This window comes from Alligator mississippiensis, chromosome 10 (assembly GCF_030867095.1).
Source record: "Alligator mississippiensis isolate rAllMis1 chromosome 10, rAllMis1, whole genome shotgun sequence".
Lineage (NCBI taxonomy): Eukaryota > Metazoa > Chordata > Crocodylia > Alligatoridae > Alligator > Alligator mississippiensis.
In genome coordinates, this window is record NC_081833.1 from 5,811,697 (window position 1) to 5,837,938 (window position 26,242).

The following is a 26,242-nucleotide window of genomic DNA, read 5'->3' on the forward strand; positions in this document are numbered from 1 at the left end:
AAAGTGCAAGGCATTCTCATTGACTAAATTAGTGCAAACTATCTCACTTATAGCAAAATGATCTTTAAAATTAGTCTAAAAGCAGTGGTTCTCAGCCTTCTCAGGCTCCAGGCACCCTTTGTAAAACGCCAACTCTTAGCTTTTGCTTGTTTTTTTGTACTACAATTTTTCTGTGGCAAAAAACTTGGGTCAAAACAGGTCAGGTTTTTGACACTGTGGATTGCTATTGGAAATCTCTGGGTTGATGATGTGAATCATGAGGAGGTGTTTGCACACTTAGTGATATCATGCAGCACCCTGTGGTACCCCTAAGAAAGATCTCACTGCACTCTAGGCCAAAACTCACTAGTCTAAAGGTCCCAAGATAGCTCAGGTAACAACAACCAACTTCAGCACATGCAACGATTGTTTGAAAGTATGGTCATTTGGAATCAGCAGCAACAGAACTAAATATCAGTGGAAAACAAAAGAAAACTAATCAAAAAAGTAGTAGCCAGTTTAATTTATTTAATATTTTTCTCTTTTGTTTTGTTTTGTTGTTTTTGTTTTTTTTACAAAAAACCCCAGCTAAATACAGAATTCACAATGTTCCACAGTTTGTCATTTTTAATCAGCGAGTATAAATCCTGCTAAATGCAGCCATTAACATTTTATTGCATGACACCCCAAATTTCTGCCACATGTATCAAAGATGGTTTGAGCTTATATATTTATATATATACTTTGTACCAAGAAGGGAAAGGCAAGGAGGTGCAGTGCAATAGTGCACCAAAAGAGGATGAAGGTCTAATGCTGGCAGAGATTTCAAATAAGAATTAGCAACATAGACGGACACATGCAATTCACCTTTATTTGAAATGTCTTTGGAATCCATCACGTATTATTAAGATGTATAGTGAGAACACACAAAGTCATGAAGCTCTAATTCTGGTTAAGGAAGTCTCTTTTGCTCAGAGGTAGAGTCTCATGGCAAATGTTAATTGTAGGGGTACATATACCCCCTCCACAGGATCAGTGAAAGATGCTGGGGCAGTGATCACTTGCAGAAAATAAAGTTCAGTAGTTTGTAGAATTCTAAGTAAATTACTAATGAGTTTAATAACTTTACATGCAGCAATGCTGCCACGTGCCTCTGATGAATGTGGCATTTTCATAAAGTTCTTCCCCACAAATAAGAGAGTAGAGATCAGCTTGGTTTTTAAATCAGAAACTCAACATTAGATGTAAGGCCTCTTTATCCTTCCCAGTGCAAGTCAGATACACAAGAGCCAAATTCCAAGTCACCCGACTCTTAAGTTTCCTCTAAGCTGAAACTTAAATTTAAAAACACCCCGATCATAAATTGATGAGACTATTTACAAACTGTACGTTACAGAAAAATGTTATTAGGGATTTACAGTGAGCCAACTCCCCTACTGCTAAAATGAAATAAGCCCCTGCTTAAGCAACCTATTATTACTAGATGTGGTCAAGAACAATAGCTCTGCTCTAAGTACAGCTACCGCCATTATTTCTATTCTATCCTCACCCCCATAAACCAGTTTCCTCCCCCAACATTATTCTGGTGTCCTTTAAGTATTATTACAAAATGTACTGAAACGCTGCTGCACTGCTAAACTCAATACAACAAAGATTCATCAACAGATTAGGAGTACGTGCACTTGCAGTATAAACAAGGCCAATCTAAGCTCTGAAGCCTTAATTACAGCCTAGAATTTTGTGGACTATAATGCAATTTGACATCACTAACATATTGTCTAGAAACATTACAGCTGCATTGACGCAAGTCGGACCGAATGGTAATAGCTCCATCAGGCCTTAAAAGACATTAATGCATACCATACCACCAGATCCAAGACACTGTCACTACTTGCAGTACACGTTTCTGCAAGACATCAGCATTTCAAGCACTTTCCTCCTCCCCGTATTTTTATAGTAGTATGAAGCTACTAGCCACAGTATCTCGTAACTGGCTAGGCTGGTACCAATTACACACTATATCTAGAGTCTCCGTATACTTTTATTACTTGCGTTTTGGCTCAAGGGATGGCCCATTTAGCTCTGCAGTGGTTGCGTTGCTTTGTCACTCCCGCTAGTTTTGTTGGTCTTTGCCACGAGATTCTGTTACAAGGAGTCCTACGCACAGTAGCTGGCACTGCACTGACAAAATAGTTCAAATATTTTCCTACATTCAGAGCTTCTTAGTAAAGACTATATTGGAAAATGGAATGGCCAGATACTAATTTTGTCCAGGTTGACCGTAGGATGCTTCCTTCCAGGACACTCCGTTCTGTGGACTTGCTTGCAATGCTGTACGTTTTATGCAAGTGCAATGAAGCCAGTCCTTCCCAAGCAGGAGATTGAATGGGGGAGAACAGTGCCTTCACCGTGACTGGATGGCAGCTAATTTTTGGTAGCTGACTGAGGGCAGACTACATTACCTGGCTCTCTCATTTGCTCTTTTCCATCACTTCTGACCTAGATTTCACTGTCTGTTTTGGCACTAGCTCTGCAGATGAAGAATTTGATTGCTTTTCTCCCATAAGGATGTTTGCGCTGCCTTTTCACTGCACACTAAAATGAAGCCCGAGGCTTTCTCTGCACAGCAGCCACATGTTCTCCACCCTCACCTTTGCAGAGCACTTTGAAGATAAAGGTTTGATTATAGCTTTATCATCCCGCTTTAGGTTTCAGATTGTGAACAGGGCTGTTGCTCACATGGACCATATCTACTTTTAGTCATTACTGTTAACAATAAGTCCTGACTGTAGGATTTCCTGATGCTCTGCTTGAGATGGTCTTCTCTCACTGCAGGCTAAAACCTATTTAGGAATTTAAGCCCTCAGCATACAGACCGCACTGAAAAGGCTAAAGAGACCCCACAAAAGAGAAACAGCACATAAACAGCATAAAAACCTGAAACTATTGTTTCCATCCAATAAGTGCATAGTACTGGTCACCTAAGGACAGTATTAGGAACCGGCTTCTTTCAAGACACTGCAGTACACACTAAAAAACTGAATACAAAATACATAATACACATTGATAGCGTTGTGGAAGACAGACAGTTGGTATTTGTGAAAAATATGACTGAAAATAGTATTATCTACAATGCAGACATCCCTTGAGAACCGATTTAAATATATCACTCTGAAGTACACAAAATGCCCTGTGTGGCAAGTCACGAAAATGGGACTAAATCTTGGGACGCGAGCAGGGAAGATACAAAGAATAAGACCATCAAGTCTAGATTTACAGGAGATATTTACATGAATGAACTCAGTAGCCTTTAACATCTCTATATACATGGTCTATCTATATATGTACATAGTATATTATGGGATTGGGAGAGTTTTATCCCCAAAGCAAACCAACAAAAAAAGAGAAAATACCTTGATAATTCACTTGCAAAAAATGTTTACATGTTACAGAACTTTTCTGTCGTGAAAACAGTTCAAGACTAGACAACTGGCATCTTTTGGACTTCAAGTCCATCTTATTTAAGAGGTGTGTGTTACTGCTAGATCATATGGTCACTACAAAAAAAAAATCTGAAGACTTACTGGACAGGATGGTTATTTCAGCAAGTTATGGCTGCATTTGTATTATTATTCACAGACCAGCAGATTATTACAACTAGCAGATTATTATAACTGAAACAAGCAAGCTAGTCAAAATCTTGAATCCACACAAGTAAAAAACACTGACCTCTGACTGAGCCACAGAAGATTGGACATATACATCATGAGCGTTCCCCACATGGTCACCTCTACAGCTGGGACACATGCAGTATGGGAATGGTTATCAACACGGATGAAGCTAAACAGTTAATTTAATGCAAGATGTATCCAGATTTTATTTCACACACGTACTTAAACATGACAATTTAGGAGGAACAGGGCAATGCAAGGTTCTGACTTCACCCTTCAATTACACAATGTGATCTGGTTCTCTCCCCTAAAGTCCAATACTTGAGGTGCTGCAAAAGATTATGCATGGTAACAGAGTGGTTATGATTTCTTTCCCCACCTCTCCTCCTTCCTGTCCCCCTTGTCTTTTCACTTGTACTTCTAGGCTTTCAAGAGTTTATTGCCTTATTATCTACAGCATTTCCAGCATCTAATGCTAAAAACACAAATTCACTTCAGAAATAGCATGGCACTTGCTGGGTGAGCAGCTCAAAGGTTCCCCCATCAGACACAGCGGGTCAAGACATCTCAGGGCGCCCGCACACACAAAATCCAAGACAGGTGTGTTATTTATATAGGGAACAATTATGCAGTGTGAAAACAAAACCTACATCTTTGACAAAAATGTTTATAGCTCCGGAATTGTCTTTGGAGCTGGGGGTCCACATGCATTAGCAGGCTGGAATCAGGAGCTAAATGATGTAAGGCTACAGGCAGGGTCTGGGCTGGAAAGTGTATCAGCAGCATAGGAATAGCTGTTATGCATCTGCAGTTTTGGGGGGGGGGGGGGGTAGGAGGAGGTGCAGCTTTTTTTGCAAGGGACAAACGTATATGGAAATGTATTGCTCGTTTGTCCATTACTAAAACACCTGCCTAAACAGAAAAGGCTAATTGGGAAACACAATTGCATCAATTTCCAAACAAAAATGCTTTTGGTGACTTTTCCCCAATCAGTTTTCCTCTTAAAAAAAATGAGTGGCAGATACACAACATCCAGATTCCAGCCTTGGAAAACCAACCTTGTTTGGCTGAGTCCAACAAGCTTACATGCTAGAAAGCAAGGTGCTCTCCCTCAGCAGAATGAACTGAAGCGTATTTGAACATGTTTAATTTCAAAATGTTTTTAGTTACAAAAAGTTACCATTTCAGGGTTTATTTGCTAGTGAGAACAAATCTCATTGAAGAATTTTTTATTTTTTTTTAAACTTGACTTGATTTTTAAAGTTTGAGGCTTGAATTCTATGCTGTATATTGTAACCCAGTTTCCAACCGGCTGTAGTAACAATTCACACATGACCTGCCAACATACTTTAAAAAAATCCCAGTACTTCACTGGATCCCACTAAAACATGGCAATGGTGGGCATACATTCACACTCCCCCAAACACTTCTCCTGCCTTTATGGTCCACTGAATCTAGTACATGTGCTCAACTTCTGCTGATGTTATCACAGAAGTTAAATGACTCCTCCCACCCCACTAGAGAATTAAGATACAGTACATGGATAGTATCAGGTAAGGGTCCCACCATTTCGTACTGTTACAAATAAAACTCCACCCACTAATACCTGGGTCACGTGAGTTATAGCAGTACAGTTGCCATCGGCCTTAACCTTAAAATATATCAACTGTGGTTAGTCTTTACCCAGGGAGAAAATATATGTCACTCCATTGAATACGAGAGCCAAATGACAAGACTTGGACCATAGGACAGAAGGCCTACAGCTGGATTAGAATATCCCGAGCCTTCTAAAATTCCAATTGTACAGACTTGTTAGTTTTTTGGAAATGCAGCGATTGCCTAAACAAAACTCCACTTCTTGTTAGTACAATAACTTTTATTTGACATCTACAAGACGGTTATCTTGTAGGGGTTTTTTGGACAGGTTTATACAATCTCAATTTTCAATAGTGCAACCTGTGCAAGCAAGAAATGACAAACATTGTCCTTCACTTTCTTATAAACATCTACTATTATAGGCAAAACAAAACTTATCCATATTATAGATAAGTAACTATTCACATTTGTACATTACAATTTCTTTTAAACAGCTCCAGATAAACTCTACAATGTCTTACAACATATGAAACAGTATTCAAGTTACCGGGTAACAGAAACAGCACATACAGCGAAACCCTCAAGTGTTTCCCATTGTCTAATTTACAGCTCAAGTACGGTTTCATCTTACAAGTGACAAATTAAATTACATTAATGAAGTAAAAAATATAAGATTGTATGCGAGATGGAAGTGAATTTGCACTTAGTTTTCATAACCACCTCAGATTAAGGAAATATTTAACTTTAAAGGAAAATAGGCTTTTAGCCATCTTTGCAGCACACATTAGGAATACCATTAATACATTAAAAAATTAACTAACTTTTTAATTTAAGATGTTTATCACAAAAAGAACATTGCAGACTCAAATATATAACCTCCAGGAGAGAACCAGAAAAAATGCAATACCTGGGTATAAACACTATAAAAATGCAATAATCAATGCTGTACAACTAAGATTGTGTTTCTCTCTGAATTCTTGTCTTGTGTGTTTATCCTGTTCATGCCCGTTTCCAAAGACATGCACTGTCAAACAGAAACTGGGAAAGAACCTGAATGCATGATGTGCAACCGCTAGGTTTCATGCTTTTATAAACTTACAAGTTGAAGAGAAAAAACTCAATATATATTTTCTATATATATACTCAATACATGCATTCAAGGATATCTCCCACAGCAATGGCATTGATGTACTGCGTTAAACCCTGAGCACTGTATGACAAGATCAAATAAAGCCTGTTGGGGGGATTTTCAAGCATTTTCAAACAAATTGTGGTCTGTAGCATAAAAGGCCAAAAGTAAAAGCAGACAGGAAGCACTACAGAGAGCATAAGACAGATGCACCACCATAAGCAACTGCTGGCTTGCAGTTCTACCATCCTTTGTGTATTTCTATTCCCAAAGTGTTTCTGAGAGCACACAACTGAACTGAATAAAGTTATATTTCTTTGGAATCTGTCCCTGATTTTTATGCAAGTGATATGCTTTTACAGCCTTTGCTCACACACCAAAGTCAACACCTGGCGCTTGTCCTCTCAGGCGTTGTTGAAATTGGTGATGCTCTGTGGGTGATGCTGCTGCCATATCTGCTGCTGTTGTACTGCAAGCTGCTGAGACTGGTCTGACGTCGACAGGAGGTTTACAAGGGGCGATACGCAATTTGCAGGAATGATCAAACCTGTAATTAACAACAAGTCAGTTGTGCTTCCTCGGCATGCCAACGTTTCATACATTAAGAACTTGGGTCAGTGGTTCTTGGTGCCTTAAGCTTCATTTATGCCGTCAAAAGCCACAGCTGCGGGTAGGTTCAACAAGCGGTTTAGCCATATGGAATTGTACAAATTCCAACAGCTCAGCCCTGAAGAAGTGTATCTTGTGCTGCAACTGAGGGCCTGCTCTTCTTCACAAAAGGGAAAGGAGCACAGTCTGAGAACTAGGGCTGGAAAATGTCCTCTTGGAGCATAAGGGGAGAAAAGCAGATGCCCTGGGACACAAGTGCTCTTGCCTTTTTATTTTTATTTTTTGAGAACATGGATCCTGTGATAAACAGCAAGAGAAAATGGCCATTTACAGAGGTGGGCAGACAGCCATCTGTTTACTCCAGAGGGTCTGCTCTTTAGTCTGAAGGGACTTACCACCATGGCAAATTCCCCCCCTTTTTTTTTCTTGGCCCTTCAGCCATTTCAATTCTGGCTTACTACCAAGTCAAGCTCACAGGATTGGTTAGGAAAATTTCTTCCGTTTTCAGATCGCTCCGAAGCAGGTGGTACTAAAGGTGTGGTTTTTAAACTCAGCAATCCACAGGAAGGCCTGTTCTCCTGTAAAGATACCCTGTAGGCCTCCTGCACATCTCTCAAGGTATATGGACAGGAGAGTTAATGCCAGCAGGGAGAAAATTAACACAGCAGATAAACCTACTTACCTACAATCCTCTGTCCATCTTCTGTTCTTAGCCGAACTATCTGCATTTTCACATTTGTACCACTCACAGAGGCTAAAACTCCTTCTACTTTTGTCCAGACACTTAGTACTGAACCACACAGGACATAGTATGTTCGACACCGGAGGCCAACTTCACAAACTAATCCCAGGCCTGCTTTCTTACAGTTGCCTCTCCTGGTGGAAAAAAGGTGTTCTTTTAAATTCAAATGAACACTTTTACAAAAGTTCAAGTCAAGCAACTACACATGTTTATTTCATAATCATTACCGGTATTCAGTATCCACTTTAAAGAATGTGTAAAGAATTAAGATCCTCAAAAATGCAAAGAGCTGGATAATGAGATGGAAATACAATTTATCCATGTCCATAAAATGCCTTTCAGTGTGAAGTCTCAAGCAGCTGTTAGTATACTTAGGACTGCAGCCTCAGCTGTTGTAAAAAGGCACAGTTCCAAGTTAGATGCACTAATTTACACCAGCTGAACATCTACTTTGTAATGCGGGTTAGAGAGAGATGGGGAGCAGCAACTTACTCAGTAAACAAGGTCACAACTTGTGACACTAAAATTCCTGACTTTTGGGAAGTTCAGAGGCTGAGCGCCGAGCTGTGCTGCATAATGAGGGGACTCAGAACTAAAGCTAGTTTTCATGAGTTTCACTATATAAAACTAGTTAAAGGGGACCACATATAAACTTGGTAACTCGGTTATAGCTAACGTATTCCACTGATCAGATCAATATGCTTACTGAGGCGTGAGTAATTAAACGTGAAGTCACAATCCTTAAATAAGTTCCTAGTTTCAACTGCCTTAAGGCGAGAGGTTGCCATTCACCACTTGGAACTGTTCGTGACTGAAATTTCTTCAAAGTGAGCAATACTAGATTTTGGAATTTATGACTGAGATCGGTGAATGTGATCACATATCAGATTTAGCCAGAGACCTTAGCTGAAAACACGTTTAACAGCAAAAGTACTAACCAATAAGCATGAGTACAGGTATCCGCAGAAGAATTGTACTGCTCTAGCCAGTGTGGCAGAGCATCTTCAGAAGGTACCTGAAAAGCCATTTAAAGTTGTGTTAAAATGTTACACACCATTTCTGAACACTCATACAGAACAGCACACTATTTTATACTTATGTCTAAGGTCTAGGGGCAGCATTTAAAAGACTGATTTAAAAAAAAGGAAATAACTGATCAAGCAAACTATCATTCATTGTTACATCCAGTTACATCTATCCATGGAAACAGTTTCAAACAAGGGTAAAAAAAATAAAACCTTCAGCACTGCAGAACCATGTGACTGACTGAGATACTGACTAGTGAATGACAGAACCTTACATTTCAAACCTGAAGAAATGAGGACAACTGGACTCTGTTAATTGGTTCTTCTGAGCATTCATTTAAACTAACACCTCAGTTGCTAAGAATTATTTTCACAAGAACACGAAGTATGCGTCTGTGGTGAAAATACGATCTTGCAATTTCAGGGCTTCAGAGACAGTAAGCAGGGGACTAAAACTTCATAAACAGTTTGGGTATAATAAACTATAACCCACAAAAACCCTTTTAAAGTAAATTTTCTGTAAACTAACTGCAAAGGGATTATCTCCTATTTGATGCCACAGAGTGCTTCTATATTATAGAAAGGCTTAGTTTTATTAAGTTGTGTATACCAGAACTTGAAAGTGTGTGGGCCGTCTGGCAAAACCCAAGAGAAGACAACTAAAGAAATTTCCTGAAGGAAGTTTATACTACATGATTAATTAGCTAAGACATTCTGAAACTTGCCAGCTACTTTCACTTGTAATAAAAAAAGCTTACATTTTCTTTCACCACAAAGCAAATTTAAGTAATCTTGTTTTAAAAGGCTACCTTCTTATATTTCTTTTTCAGGTCTGCGTAAGTTTCCAGTTTGAGTTGTTTCCCAGTATTTGGTCTGTATACCAAGAAAAGCTTCTTTTTGGGATTCACTTCTTTTACCAGGATGGCAGTTTTCTTGTTATTTCTTATCTAGAAGGGAATGCCGAATTATTGAATTGCATGTACGTTAAAATTGTTGATGTTCTGAATATTTTAAAAAGATTCACACTTTTTATTTAAGAAATTGAGTTACAAAGTTTAATTTAGGCAGCTTAATTTATTACAGTTTATTAGGATTTCATCTGAGAAAGCTGCAAAGGCTGCGGCACACTTACCTGTAATGATAAATAAAATCCATCATCTGGTCCAGTCTGCTCTGCCCAAAACTTAGTTCCTTCTTCCCAGGACATTCCTCTCTCTACACTGATCTAGAAGAGACATTATAAATGTTTAATTGCTACAAGCTTTGGGACACTTACTGACAAATAACAAAAACACCACCACAAAAACAAAATTGGGAAAATGGCAAAGACTCAATGTTTTTGGAAGACCAGGAACCAATTTTTTTTCCCACTACTGGGTGAGCAATTTATAGCCTTGGTGGAACACTAACAATACTTGATTTGCAAGGACAAAGTTTTCACAATTCAGTTAAAAGATCAGGTTAAATTTAAAACTTACTGTGTATAATTCGACATGTCCAGAGGTAGAATATCCTGGAGTTAAAAATTTCTTAACATCCGTCTTCCTCACTTTCTCATCCCCAGAACCCAGATCTTTTAAATAATAAAAAAAAAATAAAATAAAATAAAATAATAATAATAGATGTTACGTAAGAGAAGCAGTGTATAATTTAAAAAAAAAAGCAAAAAGTCAACTTCAGAAATTTGATTTACTTACCTAAAATCCCCATGTCATATCTTCCATTCTTTTTAGCATTTTGTATAACTGCGTTTAGCGTATCAGAGAAATACTGGAATAAGGCATTCTGCTGATGCACCTCCATACCCAAAATTCTATTCAGGAATTTTCCTATATTGTTATAATCTAAAAAGAAACATTATTTCAAAACTTGGAGCTTCTAGGTACGCAGGCAAACAAAACCTAAAGCAGTATTTTTTGAAACAAACCAAGTATGGTTTTTTTTAAATCTGGGCACAAGTAGATTAACAAGTTTCAAATGGTGCTACACTTGCTCCTGGTTCTCATTAGCAATTTTGTAACAACTGCAGAAACTATTTCTGAATGGGCAAGTTATTCACCTTCTACCAATGCTTAAAAAAAATCATCAAAACCTATACCTTTGTCAAGTGTTAGAATTCCAGATCTGTCTTCTACATTTATCAGGCCCACACCTATTAATCCTTGTCGGACATCTAAGAAGAGAAAAAGTTACGTTACTTGGACTGAAACCACCCCTCTGAGCAAACATGAAAATGGCTATCAGAGCCACCTGTGATTTCTTTTGGAGCAGCAGATAAATGAAGCTCCCACTCCAATACCCAACTGCAAACCTTTGCATATCCAAATACATAATATGACTGATCCATGCGCCAAAACGTTAACACCACAGAGCCTTAGTTAACGGTCTTAGAAAATACTGGCATTACTATATATGCTCAACAGAAGAGCAAAAATAGAAGGGTAACAGTTGTTTTTCTTTTTTTAAATCGTTGGTGGCAGTACTTTGGTAACACAAGTAGGTGCAGACAAGATGTTAGTAGTCCCTGAAACTGATGAACATTGCAGAAAACCATTTTAATCCCTACTTTTCTTTTCACAAACCAAACCAACATCTTAAATATTAGCAGAAATTATACTCTTCTGTTCTCATCATGGGAGGACATATTCTATTACTCTAGAGAAGGCAGTGTTCTGTACAGGAATTTCAAATTCACAGTTCACACTCAGTCTGAACAGAATCAAGTCACTTGGTATCAAGAATAATTGCTTCAATTTAAAACCTAATCCGCTAGCGTGGTGAATATGGAAATAAACAATTCTTTTAAAACCAACCAACCAACCTCAACAAAAAGCTGGCAACAAGAACATACTAACTTCTACTTACCCTTAAAGAAGTCTCCTGGATAGTCAGCAGGCGGGGACACCATTGGGGAATCTAAATTCACAATGGATTTCATAACAATTTCCAAAGCATTTCTGCCATACTGCATAAAAAAAAAAAATTACATCATGATTTTGCACAAGATACATACATGGATTTAACCAACATTTTAAATCTATCTTTTTTTTTAGTTTAGAATTTTCTTTACATATGACCCAAAAATTCATGGCTTATTCTAAGTGAATGACCACAAACTGCTTGGGATTAAAACCTCAACCCTTATCTAGCACTTTTTATAAAATTACGGCACTCTATACAGTCACACTGTCTCTAGAGGACTACAGTTTTCCATGGCACTTTATACCACAGAGTAAACACTATATACTCCAAAAGCAGACGGAATTTAAGAAAAAAGCAAAACCAAAAGAGTTCACTAAGGGAGGGTGAGGAAGGACTCCTGCCACAGGCAGGTAGTTCTAACTTTTTCTAGTATTTTTACTGAAACAAAGAAAGCAGTCACCTTGTTATCGAAGTTGAACCTGCTAAGGTCTCGAGTTTCTGTAGCCCTTCTGTCTCCATGAGTGAGAGCCCCCTGTCAAGAAAGCACCTTGTAATTATAAAGACACAAGGAACCCTGTACTGGGGGAAAAACACCTATGCTTTATTTGAGTATGAACATGCCTTACCAAACTCTCCAATCTTTTTGCAACAATAGATGCAAATCTCTGTTCTCCTGCCAATTCAGAAATGAGGAACACATACTCTGGAGCAGTAACTTGATTTGACCTATGGGTTCTTCCTGCATAATTAAACACAATGAAAAACATATTACACAAATCCCAATGAGCGGCTCTTCAGAATATCTTTCATAAGAAAACTAAAGGAAGTTCCCAGAATTGCAAACAAGCAATAAAAGACCATTCATTTAACTCTATGGTGCAATGTATGCAAGTTGAGTGTCAAAGCAGCATGATCAGAATCTGCCAAATTTAGAGAAACTTCTTACATATGTATAACTGTTAGATAAATCCTTTGAAGAGAAACAAGTAAGCATTATAAACAGAGAGGAAAAAGTCTAGGCATACACATGGAGCAAAGCACATCAGCCTCAGTCAGACATCTGGGTGCATAGAGAAATTCTATTCCTGCTTGTAGACAGGAGGAAGCTTACATATAAATAACTAAGCTAACCATTTCTTTTGTACTAATAAAAGCCTAAAAAAAACAACAACAAAAAAGTGTTAGCTTTGCTATGACTATTTCAGTATTTACTGTAAATAGTATAGCAAAACCATGAACACAAACATTCTGAATTTGATTACTTCATAAAAATGCAAAGTAAATACAACACAATTAAGTCAAATATGTAAGCATCTAGTGTAATAATTGTTTTTATCTACTGGAGTGCAACAAAACCCACTACAGTTAACAAAATGAAAGACCCAATGGCTGAACTTGATACCGTACGAATGTGTGATGTGCAATACACGGGTTCTGAACCGGCCGAATTAAAACCAGAAGTTACTCACCAAATTGCTGTATTGCTCTATCTGCACTCCATGGCAACTCCAAAGTCATGTGCACCCTCCGCCTCTGATTCTTAGCTCTCCGGTCTGCTTGTAAAGAGATACCTGAGCTGGCAGCTTCAGAGATGATGGCAATGTTCTTAAAACAGATGAAATACAACAGCTAGTTAGCAGTACATTTGAGAGCAAACCTGGGTTTCCAGATGTGTAGAAACTCAGAAAATTTTGAAGTGCTAACTGTTATTTGATCCCAAGCATTAATCATGTGGGGAAGGCAAGAAGGCTGGTGTCCAATCCATGTAATTAAGTTACAAACAGTGCAGACAATCTGAGAGCAAGAGGGGTTTGTTACTTTATCTTCCAGCAACTTTTTTTTGGCAAACCTGCATCCAGTCTTGCCACATCAAAAGGGAAGTGTTATGATAGAACCCCATGATTCTTAAAAGGAAAAAAGGCCTTATTGCAACCTTTGTTCCCTTTCTATAGGGGTGGTGGCTGGCATTTGAAAGTGTATTTATCTTAAAGACAGGTATAACAATGCAGTCACCTTTTCATTTCATTGCGAACAATACTTATTTCCATAAAGGTGGTAAAAAAAATACAACAACTCTCTGCCAACAGCTAGACCTGCAAAATTTAATTTAGGAGGCTATAGCAATTTTAAGCATTTTAAAAACTGTGTTTCCATTTGGAAGCTTGTAGAAGATGAGGATGCAGGGCTGAGACACAGAACACAGTGCACGTGGTCTCAGAGTGGGAGGAAAACCATGGTTCTGTTCCGGGAGGACTGAAGCTAGGGGACAAGACACCTCTGGGGGTGCATTTGAAGAGGTCAGTTATGAGTCAGAAAAGCAACTAGCCCTATAACCAGAAGTCTCCTCGTTTGGCTGAGTGAGCAACACTGCAGACTTTCTCTGACTCTGCAAGTAGTAGAAAAATACCAGAACTGATTATGGGAGCTGGCAGATCTGCAAACAGAGCAAGAAATGAGCAGACCTATGTGCTGTCCAGTGGTGCTACTCTCAGGTGCCTCCAGAAATACAGAGCACAAGACATGCCATAGCTGATCACACCCCATAGTCTGTGTCCCACGCCCAGTATTCTTTGGCAGCGGCCAGCATGAGATACCCCTAGGGAAGGAAACCCATGCTAGGAAGACATTTGGTTTCATGAAGATGTCCTTCTAACCTTCAGAAGGAAAAAAAAGCTTAGACCTTGAACTTTAAAAAGGTGTTGCATCCTTTTTAAAATGTTAGGATTAAATATTTCCAGGCATTCTTATCCATACCATCTAGTCCCTTTCTTGAAGGTTCCTAATTATTGACTTTGACGCCCTCCTGTGGCAGTAAACTCCAGCTGGATTACGTTGCAAGAAAAAGTATTTGCTTTCATCAGTTTTGAAGATATCATTTGGTTAAACTGAACATCCCCTTCTTGTTAGAACAGGAGAAGACAAAAGCTACTCAATGGTGCTCTATTATTATACGATCTATTATTATAGATCTTGGCATGTTGGGTTTTTTTTTTTAATCTTTTTTGTATGATAAATCCATCTTTTCAGTCTTCCAATTTTCTTCAAACCAAATAACTCTTGTGTTCTTCCTTGCATCTCTCTAATTGAAAAATGGCTTTTATGGAGATAGAGGTGACCACAATTATACTGCACTACCCCCAGAAGAGGCTCTAACACAGCAAGGAAGTAGGAAAAAAAGCTTTACATTTTTAAAAAACGGATGATGCATCGAAAGACCCTGTAGAAGCATCTATTTGAAATGAACAGTTCTTTCTAATCAGAAAGTGTTCATTAAACCTAACAGTTAAAGTCCCACCCTTAACAGAAAGGGAGCTTGACCTTCAGGGCATGCCATAGCCACATACTACTAGGGTTACTAAGTACCTAGGGTTTTGAGGAGTGAAGCGCTATAGATTACTGTGGTACATATCTTCTAGATAGTCCTAGTATTACCTCTGTACTATACTTCCAGGTGATTTTCAAACTGCTACTTTAAGAATATAGCAACCGATATCCTGGTCATAAGTCCTCTTACGTGTCTTAAAACCTCTCAAAATAATATAGAAAAACATGTACCTTATCTCCATCCATGAATCTCTGCTTTTCGGTGATGTTTAGAATTTCAACAGGCACATCAAGCTCAGATCTTGACTCATAAGATATGCTGCCATCATCATTGCTTACAACTCTCCCTTTGCGGCCTGTCATCTTTAAAATAAAGTAACGTTTTAGGTTACACGTTAACACAGAACTGTCCATGTAACAGAAATTTCAAGTTGAATATACACGGCCTCTGGCTGAAATGCACTTGGAAATAGGAAGGGGACTGTAAAGCCAGTTGTGTAGAAGGGATGAGGACCACAGTTGTAGAGCTCTACCGACTGACATCAGAAGCCTCATTAGTAACCAGGCAATTTCATATGCTGTGGCAGTAATTAAAGTCTTTGAATGAAGCCCCCCCTCCCCAAATCCTAACGTTCAGTAAGCAGAAGTATGAAAGGCTCCACAGGGATTAGAGTTTAGCACTTTACAACCTAGATTAAAGAGTCAGGACCACCACATAAAAGGGAGGCCAGTAATTTTGGAATGAGTAATTTAAAAGTATGAACAAAACTTTACTGAACTTTACAGGGGCTTTGAGACCAGAAATAAAGGATTTATTGTGGACAGACAAGCATCCTCCTGGAAAGGTGGTGTCTCAATTGAGAAAGCAGGTAAAAAAAAAAAAAAAGCGCCAATTTATGAAGCTCACCCATGCCCTCACCCTCTCATTATACAGCTCTGGGTCTTCCTTGCCTGAATGGTAGAAGCTGAGAATAAGAAGGGAACAGGATCATCCTGTATTATTTATACTCATCAGCTAAATACAAGCAGTCAGGAGAGCAAAACTGCGTAGAGAAAACCATGAAGAAGCCAGTGTTCCTTGCCCAATGAGAATGCACCTTGTATCCAGCACCATAAGTTGGGAAGTACTATTACATATGATTCCTAGTCTCCTCAACCTTAATCACTCAGATCCCTTCTGTACTTTTTTTATTCCATTTTATTGTACTTGGGGTAAAAAATTTTTTACCAAAACCACAAAACTAACTCCTTGCTTACCAGCTCAATTCTGTTCTCCATTACACAGCTGCACAAAAAATACTCTGTGCATGAATTCACTGCAGCCAGTTAGCATGCCATCATTACTTAATGAAATAAGGGAAGCACCAAGTTCTTAACTTGTAATTATATGAACCTACCTCTGCCACATTCTCAGGACCACCAAGTTCATCTATAAGTTCATCCAATGTATTAGGTGGGAGATCTTCTGCTAGTTTTTCCAGTTTGTCAAGCAATTCTTTTTTCATCTGTTGGGCTCTTTCAACAGCATCTTGGCTTGTTACAAAGCTGTTGTTGGTATTACTGTTAGCTGAAAATTAGAGACAAAAAAAAAAATAAAGTCAAGCAATTACGTTATTAATGGTTAAAATGACTGAAGACACAGAAGACATTCCACAAACAAACTCAAACTTGTTCATACCTGATGTATTAGTAGTAGAAGTAGTGGTACTAGCAGTGGAAGAAAAAGAGCTAGGACGCTTTGATCCAAGACCAGAAGCTAATAAGGCACTTTGAATAGAATCAGGGTCTATACTTTTCTTCTTTTTCTTTTCTTTATTTTTCTTGTGGTCTTTTCTAATTAACCAGGGATCTGAAGTTAAATAAAATATACAGTAAATGCTTGAAGTAGCTTCAAAACCAGTCACTCCCCACTTTCCAAACTTTTTTTTTTTTTTTTTTAATTACAAACCCCCCTTGCATCTGCTAGTTAAGATTTTAGGGCACAAAAGGAGTTTAAAACTGGCTGTAAAATGACAATGCCAGAGCTATCATCTTTTCAGCATCACTAGAAGAATCTACAGTTTTAAATTATACATTTATGATAAAGTTTTTTATTTTGTCTTGTATTAAAGTGCTTAGGTCAAATTCATATAGGAAGTATGATATTTGCACATATATGGCTAGAGGCTCAATGAAGTGAATCCAGGTTCCCTTACCATCTTCATCATCTTCACTGGATTCATCTCTAAATGGGTTAAAGTCATCATCATCTCCAGAACTCAAAAATTTAGAACTCTCATTGTCACTCTCTTCGTTGTCCAAGGCATCAGATTCGCTCTCACTTTCGTCAGAACTGCTCCCAGCCAGACCACCTGTTTTACGAGCTTTCTTGGCTTCTCTGGTTATTTCTTCACCTACTCCACACAAAAATATAAAATAAATTGAGCTGCAGATATTTTATTCTTTTTTGCACAATCTGCCTTCCTGTCACTCCAACGGCTAAGAAAAGGAAACCTCAGAATTAAAAGTGAGTGCCAACTTTAAGCACAGTTAAGTAACACAGAATGCTGATTATAAAAGATTATATTGAAAAGATAAGATATCCAGTTCTAAGTTTTGGAGAATCTTTAAGTTTTGTGAATTGTTTCCTGGAGACTGGAGTCCACTTAATTTTGAATACATCTTTCCAATATTTACAGAATTCCATTTTCAGTTAATCTTAAATTAGTTCACATGCAGCTCATGGAAAGAAAAAAAATGTTCTCCAATTCTGTTTTCCCCCCCCCTCAATTTAGAAGTCATTCAAATGGCTCCAATTAAATAAGAATTGTTAAAACCAACACTTGAAATAAAAATTATAAAATTACTGAAGTACTTTAGCAGGAAAGGCCAAGGAAACAGGCTTTTAAAGTTGCAAGCCTGTAAAACTAACGAGTGGATGTGCACAGGAATAAGGCTTGGAACATCTACAATTTAAAAAGACAGGTTAACTGCTATTTTGCTCTCTTTCAATATTTTCACAACATTTGCTGTTTTCCAGAATTTAGCTAGGAAATTTGTTAATTTGTTTTTCTAGAATTTAGCTCATTACCTCAGTTTCTAAAAGCTAAAGTTGTAGTAGGCAGTTCTCTTAGAAATATCAGTTGGAGAAAGCACATAAAATAACCTAGTTCACTATAAAGAGGAGCTCAGGATCTTTTTGCCACAAGACAAAGTTATGAGGAACATTTTAAAAATAAGTTTACTTACTTCAACTTATCTACCAAGTGTCTACAAATTCTGCACTCAGTGTAAGTTTGGACTAAAAACAAATGATAGGATTTAGGGCTTCAGCTGGAAACCAGTGGAACCGTTTCAGTACCTTCGATTTACTACCTGTAAGAATGCTAGTTTATACAAACTGCTGTAATCCCAGTCTTGGACAAACATATGTATGCTCATATGTGAATGCTGGTACTGTCTGCCCCCCAAAAAGCTTATTGGATATATACCTCCTATATATAAATTCAAGGGTTGACATTCCCACAACTTAACTATAAATATACAACAGATGAAACCTTACCTTTCCGTTTCTTCATTTTGTTCTCCTTACAAGGACTGTCCCTGGGTGAATTGTTGTTACTCTGAGCAGTCAAATCAATCCCCAACAAGCTAAAAAGTTTTTTCCTGTCAGGAGCTGGAAAGTGCTTCTCAATAAGAGACTGGAATACTCCTCTGGGCAAAGAACAACAAGAATTAGCGTTACTCCAACCCAGCTGCATTTTTCAAAATGGAGAAATGTATGTAATAATCCAATGACTTTCTTTTTATTCTTCCAATCACTGAATAAACAGTTTGAATTTCATTTTACAGGTGTAGTGAATGAAAACTGTACTACTCCATCTTATCACCCTACCAAACATTGTTATGGGCATTTATTTTATAGCAGTGTTTCAGGACACTGGCATAAGTTTTTAACCAGAAACCTTAAAAAGCTTTCTGGTTTCAAACACCAATTCTCAATTGTTTTTTCTTCCTCAGTTCAAAAGTTCAGACATATTTGAAGTCAAATCACCCACTTAATCCTCATCAAGCTCTTCTCTTGATGGGATCTGTTTTTTCCAATATGGGTGAAATACAACATGATTAAATCATTGCTCTGTATCATCTGAGAACTTGTCTGACATCCCAGTTTCTCTCACTTGCTTTGAGAAGATCAGTGCAAGTCAGCAACAATTTAAAAAAAAGTAACTTAATACAGTGCAGGCAACACTGCAGCTATCTAACATTTCAAAATAGCAATACAAAAAATACTGAAAGCAAAACCAAAAGGGAAGCATAAATTACATGCTAATCTGTTTTGGAATGTGGCTAAGGACCCTTAGGATTCCTTAACTCTAACCTAAAAACACTGCAAGGTATCAAATATGAAAGGCATGTAATATGTCACTTAAATATTTTGAAGATAGTAAGTTATGGATAATTCTATAGTTAAAAAAAGACAACTTGCTTATTGGCAGCATATACAGGGGCCAAAACTAACCCAAACTTGTTTTTTTCTGCTGTGACATGGCACCAAATTTTGTTTAGATAGTACTAAAAACCAAGTATTTGTACATCCTTACATCTGCCCCCAAAAGCTTCTGGCATGTTGTGGACCTAAGTTCACAAGTGAGTTCCTGAAGGGATAATACACTTAACTAGATTTAGGTTTTCAAATATTAAAAACAGCCTTACTTTGCTGTGGAAACAAAATCATTTAGTTCTCCGCCACCTTCTTCTAAGGCTTCTAAGGTTCTTGCTTCTCCTGTGGACTGCAGTCCAATAACAACACACTAAAGAGGAGGAAAAGCGTAAGTGAAATTAATACAAAACTCAGTGACTGGCAAGTGAAAAAGAAGAAAATACAAGCGTGTGGATTTCTGTTTATGTTTCTCTTCCAACACTGGCTTCAGAATCATCACACTTTAAACATGTTAACCAGATGAGAAACATTTTTAAAAGGTAATCTCCATGGCTCCGTATTTATAAAGGTTTTTTAAATATTTTGAACCAAAGTCAGACTTCAACTGCCTTACCTTTCCATTCTTGATTTCCTCTCGAGCAAGCTGGACTACTCTTTTAACTTTGGATGCTATGCAGAGATACTTGAAAAACCTCTGGTGAGCTGACCAAAACTGACCCCACATAGACTTCTTCATTCGCTGCTCCGCATCAATAAGATCAGCTGCTAGTTGAAATTTCTCTCTGGCGCTTACCCACTGAAGAAATAACATTTAAGTTTAACTTTCAAAGTAATGATTTTAAAAAGACATTCTTTAACATCCAAAGATAAATAAGACCTCTGTCTTTATTGTGGCAGCACTAGACTTGAACAGATAAAACAATGAAATGCAGACAAAAACTGGAATGAGCTAAAGCCATCTGACTTTAAGTCTGCCCCCAAAAGCTTCTGGCATGTTGTGGACCTAAGTTCACAAGCGAGTTCCTGAAGGCATAATACACCATACCCATCTCAAAGTATTTTCTACTTATTACCCAGTTACACTCTGCGGGCACAATTTCTGGCTAATATTTGTTTCTAATACTACTGTATTTACTTGAATTCAAGGCAAGGTCCCCCCCCCAGTTAACATGGGGGGGGCAAGCCTTGCCTTGTATTCAAGTACCGGCTAGGGCAGGCATGACAGCCCTAGGGTGAAGATGGAGGAGAGCTGCAATCTGCCTCTGGCTGGGGTGGCTCCTGCTGAAGGTAAGACTGCCAGGGCCACCATTTCTGGCTGTCCCAGAGCCAGAGCTGCTGCAGAATTTTCCACATATACTATTTAACTGGGAGATGAGGCACTTTGGATTCAGGTAAATATAAAAATGCGTCTGTTTATTGTTTTGTGTTGCAATTCTGAAACTTAAAAAGATGCTGCGCAACATATATATTTCAGGATTAAATTATAGCTAGATTTCACAAATGGGCTTTTATACATATATGTCCTCCAAACCTACAAATTTGATCCAAATTATCCAATGGAAGTCACCATTTATACATTAGCACAGAGAACTGTAGAAGTACATGCAGGTCAAGTAAACAGAGAAGACTGCAGTATTAGCTAAGTGAGGTGCATAACTGAATTGCAACTTCTATGTTCTTTTCAACCAGCAGCACAGCTTGTGTGTGCAACTCTTCAGAGGCTCAGAGCGCTTAAACACTTGTCATTTTGCAAAGAAATATTTTAGGCAATGTTTGTGAAGTAAATTCCTCTTTAGGCTTGTTCTTTTCTCAACGAAAATCCTTAAGCCACACAGACTTCATTCCTTTCCTCTGACAGCAAAAGGAATCAGAACTCGTGATAGAAGGTGATCTCTTTAATTAGACAAACTAGATTTTTGCAAAAAATTAAAATAAAAATAATACAAAAATTAAAAAAAATAATCCTTATTTGCAAGTTTTGGGGCAAAAGCACCCTTCTTCAGGCATAGGAGAAAAGACTGTAAAGCTTCTCCTAGTTAGCAATGAAAGTTCATATTTCACAGGGGAGTTGAAGGTGTGTTAAAAGCTGCCAGCAAGGCATGCTGTCTGATCAGGACAGTACTCTTAAGTTTTAACAGCACTGTGATCAAAGTTGTTAAGCTTTCCACTACTACCAGCTTAAACTCGTAAGCCATATTTAAATAAAAATAAAACTCTTACCAGTTTCACAGATTTATTATACATTTTAACGTAGTCCTGTGAAAGTAAAACTTCATCGATTTTGAAGGTCACACCTGAAAAACTCAACTGTCTTGCTATGTACATTCCTCTCAGTTTCATGTCCATAGCAACTATTTCCATGGCACCGACGCCTCTGAACAAAAGGTAAAAAAGTTATTTAAGATTACTGTAAATTCGTCCTACCAGAAAAAAAGTCAAGCAGTTTAGAAATAAATGAAATGAGTGCACTTGGATTATGAAACTAGCATTCTTCACAAACAATATGAACCATTCATATTAAGTTGTATAAATACTGAAATCAAGAAATGCTGCAGGTCAAGGTTTCATGAACAGCTAACTCAACCCTCATAAACATGAGCTATAATCACAAAATGAGTTGCGAAATGTTTATATTATGAAGTGGCACTCATATGAATATTTTGTGGTTACTTCCCTACTTTACTCAATTTCATTGTCAACATTACAAGTTGTTTCATGTAAGTTGCTCCAGAATGTTTGAAATACAGGTGCAAGTTTTACTCTCATATCTCATTCATGCCAGTGTAAAAAGAACTAAAGTTGTCAGCCAACCAGCAGGACACAGCTTTTGGGTGCAGCTGGGAGGGGAGGGGGGTACAGAGGAGAATCAACTTTGAATATATAAACCAGATTAATCTCAGATTAGCTTCCATATCACTCCTTCACTGCACAGCTAACGACGTACAAAATATGCTAAATAGACTATTTGCAGAAGTGATCTCTGCTGAAAAGGCCTTTTTTGGTTATTTGAGATAACGTACAAGGTCTCAGTTACAGAAAGCTGCTTGATATGCAGCATTTGAAAAACATTATAATGTAAAGCATGCAAAAAGATTGCTAGTATTATATTTTGTATGGGACTTCCCACCTTTGATTTTCTTAGGAAATTCTGGAGGGTGAATTCAACTGCACATTCCTATGAAATGGGAGATGGCATGATCTGGAACTATCTGCCCGAAAGCCAACAAAAAAACCTGAAAAGACTTCCTTCCACTGATGTTATGGACTATACAGCAGACCTTCATGACCATCTCCATCTTCAATACACATCCTAATTTGTTGCGCACAACAATTCTTGTATGAAGCGTACTGAACAAATACAGACTCTCTTCAGAAAAAAAACTGCAAGAAAACCAGATATCACCACAATGTCCCTGCCAAGTTTAAGAACACTCGTTCCAACCTTTTCAGTTGTAGAAGATTTAGGGGGCTTTTTAAATCTAAAAATGGGAAAGTATCCAATATTCTGTTCCTGCTCCAATGTATTTTCTTTTTAAAAATTTTATTGGGGGGGAAGAAATCAGAGAAATTTACTTTGCAGCAGAAAACAAGCCTGAAAGATTCAAAACTGATAGTTTCAGGGAACTATGAATGAATTAAATCAGGACTAAAATGGAAACCAAAATGCAACCAGAACTATAGCAGCTTTTGTTGGCATTCTGTATTACCTTCTTTCAACAGCCTGAATGAAGTCACTGAATTCCCTAAACGGGGTTCCTTCACCCCATATTCCAAGGCGGTTCATATATGCCATATTTCGTGGCTCAGATGCACCTGGAAAGAAGAACACATACTGTACCCATGCCAATGAAAAAGCAATCAGAATTTTATTGTAAATTAATTAGTACCTACCTGTAGCACTAGCATAAACAACTCTAGCCTTGGGAAGTTTATTCTGAAGCTCCAATACAGCCAGACCTGTTTTTGTTGGTTTTGAAGAACCAACCGGACACAGATTCTTTGCTTTGTGACACTCATCAAATATTATCTGAATTTAAATTAAGGAATAAACATTATACCGTTTTTTACTGAATACAGACCAAAATGTATGGATAGCAAGTGAAAGTACAGCATTCACTGTAAACATCAATTCTAGTAATTGGACTGGATCTACAGAAACTTCAGGCAAACAAATTGATTACACCCCAGCAAAAGATTCAATTTTAAACACTCCCCGGTGCACAATTAACATTAAATGCAATGCTTTTATATATTTGAGTTATTCTTCTTAATACTGTAATTATTCTTTAGGAAAAGGAATATCTACGTAAAACACATTATGCAGAGTTTAACAAAATGTCAGATTCCCAAGACTCTACTCCAGATGCACAACCCCTGTTAAGTAGGCTTCTGATCTTCAAGTGACCTGACGCTTGTTTACATCAATAACTTCAAATGCAGCTGACTCTTAATTTACACCAACAGGCTATAAGAATCAGATCATACATAGATCACATTTACGTGTCACATTTTGAGTAAAGCCTGATTGGAAGTGTGTGTCTGAAACTGGTTCAAATTAATGAAGTGTCCTAAAGTAAGTTAAGTTAAAATAAACATGCACAGAACAGCTTGGCTCCCAAAATGTGGTCTTATAAATAGATAATGGTTCAACTACTTCTGCTGAACACCCAGAAACAAAAAGGATACAACTCCATCAAAGTCTTCACCGCACCAGTGAAGAAGCTGCTTTAACCTGGTTTTATATTTACCACCAGATTGACTTTCACCAATAAGAGAAGAGTAAGTGGCAAAAATGACACCTTTCTTCACACTTCCATTGTGTTTGGAAGAAATTTTTCCATATTTAAACTGCAAGGAAAAAAAGTGCAAGTTATATTTAAGTTACAAACACATCACACTGGGACAGAATTCAAGGGCAGAGACACCCCCCCCTCCCCCCCAACCTTAGGGAATGTATACAGTGTCGATGACTCCAGTGACAACACAAGTAGATCTCTAGGGACCTATGGGACACTGGTTAGAAGGATACTAAGACAACTTTAGTTAGTGCTTCCTGGGAAAAACTATCTTTCAGGATCTCAGGATTTTGAATTCGGTTCCCATATAAGGCGATTTTCACAGAATCAAGGAGTCCGCTTTCATGAACTTGGGATATTTTGGCTTGCATACACCCCCTAGACAAGTGGAAACCAATCTTTTTGGCAAGTGTGCCACAAATTAGTCCTACACCTCCTGAGTGCCACTCTGATCCTTTTCCCCTGCTTGATCTGCTGCTCTGTTTTATGCTCCCTGCACTATTTGCCACCGTGCTGCCTGCCTCCTCCACTGTGCCACTTTTGCTGCCCTAGACAACAGATATACTGTATCTAGGATTGCTGCCAAAAAGCTAACAGCACTTTAGCATGCATCAGCAGATGCATGACGAACAGAACCAAGGAGGTGATACTTCCCCTCTATCGGGCGCTGGTCAGACCGCAGTTGGAGTACTGCGTGCAGTTTTGGGCGCCGCACTTCAAGAGGGATGTGGATAACCTGGAGAGGGTCCAGAGAATGGCCACATGTATGGCTAAGGGCTTGCAGGCCAAGCCCTATGAGGAGAGACTGGGGCACCTACAACTCTTCAGTCTCTGCAAGAGAAGGTTGAGAGGTGACCTTGTGGCTGCCTATAAGTTCATCATGGGGGCGCAGAAGGGAATTGGTGAGACTCTACTCACTAAGGCGCCCCTGGGGGGTCACAAGAAATAACGGCCACAAGCTAGCAGAGAGCAGATTTAGATTGGACATTAGGAAGAACTTCTTCACAGATAGAGTAGCCAAGGTCTGGAACGGGCTCCCAAGGGAGGTGGTGCTCTCCCCTACCCTGGGGGTCTTCAAGAGGAGGTTAGATAGGCATCTAGCTGGGGTCATCTAAACCGACCCCCTGCCTATGCAGGGGGTCGGACTCAATGCTCTATTGAGGTCCCTTCCGACCCTAACATCTATGAATCTATGAGATCTTAACTTTTTAGAAAATATTTCCTCTTCAGAAAATATCACAAGATGCAAAATTCTACATGATACAAGCAACACTCACGAAACAAGACTTTCAGCCAGTAGTGTCCCTAAATTACACATAAGCCTGGAGAGGAATATTTTGGAATTATCTGGTCAGGCCTTAATACTGTATATGATTTAGGCATGTGGTTTATTCTCATTGACTTCAGGGGTGAGGTAATTATACACCTAAAGTTCAGCATTAGTAATGCTTTTTAAGATTAAAAAGCTACAAGGGTAAAAAATGGCAATATCTCAAAATAAGTTTGAAAAAGCAAGAACAGTACTTATTTTAAACATGCACATCTCATCACACAAGCATACCTAAAGTTTTACCCGAACTGTACATAGTAAAAAGTATCCACACCTTGTTTAATGAATGAACCAAAATATTTTTTGCTCCAATGTCTCTCAAATCTCTTTCAGCATCATATTTCAGATCATTTGACACACTAAACCTGAAGGGAAAAAGTAAAGCATGCAATTTGTAAGAGTACAGCAAAAAGCAACAATCTAAGTTTTTGTCTAACGCCTGCTCCCAGACCATAACTTATCCTGAAATTAAGTATTGCAGTCATTCCAAGTTTTGCCTCAACTTACCATACTGCCCTTTTTCTACCCAATAAATAATTTTCGTAGATTATTCCAGCTATGGTCCTTCCTTTTCCTACACCAGCACCATCACCTATCAAGAATCCAGCTCTGTCTCCATTGGGCAGGAATGTCTCATGTTGCTGTGAAAGAAAATATATTTTAATTCCTACAACACACCTCTACAAGTTGTTTAGC

General features: G+C 38.2%; 1 protein-coding gene across 4 annotated transcripts in view; it reads right to left on the reverse strand.

Annotated features, from left to right (window-relative positions):
- Nucleotides 1-487: 487 nt before the first annotated feature.
- Nucleotides 488-26,242, reverse strand: part of SBNO1 (strawberry notch homolog 1) — a 43,913-nt gene continuing 18,158 nt past the window's right edge. For all 4 annotated transcript variants that reach the window (XM_014598521.3, XM_014598522.3, XM_014598523.3 and 1 more), the window contains 25 exons: nucleotides 26,054-26,187; nucleotides 25,821-25,911; nucleotides 24,107-24,268; nucleotides 23,312-23,447; nucleotides 23,128-23,233; nucleotides 21,641-21,794; nucleotides 20,034-20,216; nucleotides 19,693-19,790; nucleotides 18,539-18,690; nucleotides 17,193-17,390; nucleotides 16,676-16,846; nucleotides 16,395-16,564; nucleotides 15,229-15,360; nucleotides 13,143-13,278; nucleotides 12,300-12,412; nucleotides 12,134-12,205; nucleotides 11,617-11,716; nucleotides 10,850-10,924; nucleotides 10,449-10,595; nucleotides 10,230-10,324; nucleotides 9,884-9,976; nucleotides 9,561-9,698; nucleotides 8,665-8,741; nucleotides 7,667-7,860; nucleotides 488-6,922 (listed from right to left, as the gene is read on the reverse strand). In XM_014598521.3, the coding sequence (XP_014454007.1) occupies nucleotides 6,780-6,922; nucleotides 7,667-7,860; nucleotides 8,665-8,741; nucleotides 9,561-9,698; nucleotides 9,884-9,976; nucleotides 10,230-10,324; nucleotides 10,449-10,595; nucleotides 10,850-10,924; nucleotides 11,617-11,716; nucleotides 12,134-12,205; nucleotides 12,300-12,412; nucleotides 13,143-13,278; nucleotides 15,229-15,360; nucleotides 16,395-16,564; nucleotides 16,676-16,846; nucleotides 17,193-17,390; nucleotides 18,539-18,690; nucleotides 19,693-19,790; nucleotides 20,034-20,216; nucleotides 21,641-21,794; nucleotides 23,128-23,233; nucleotides 23,312-23,447; nucleotides 24,107-24,268; nucleotides 25,821-25,911; nucleotides 26,054-26,187 (3,270 nt within the window). In that variant the 3' untranslated portion in view covers nucleotides 488-6,779. The remainder of the gene's footprint in view (nucleotides 6,923-7,666; nucleotides 7,861-8,664; nucleotides 8,742-9,560; nucleotides 9,699-9,883; nucleotides 9,977-10,229; nucleotides 10,325-10,448; nucleotides 10,596-10,849; nucleotides 10,925-11,616; nucleotides 11,717-12,133; nucleotides 12,206-12,299; nucleotides 12,413-13,142; nucleotides 13,279-15,228; nucleotides 15,361-16,394; nucleotides 16,565-16,675; nucleotides 16,847-17,192; nucleotides 17,391-18,538; nucleotides 18,691-19,692; nucleotides 19,791-20,033; nucleotides 20,217-21,640; nucleotides 21,795-23,127; nucleotides 23,234-23,311; nucleotides 23,448-24,106; nucleotides 24,269-25,820; nucleotides 25,912-26,053; nucleotides 26,188-26,242) is intronic.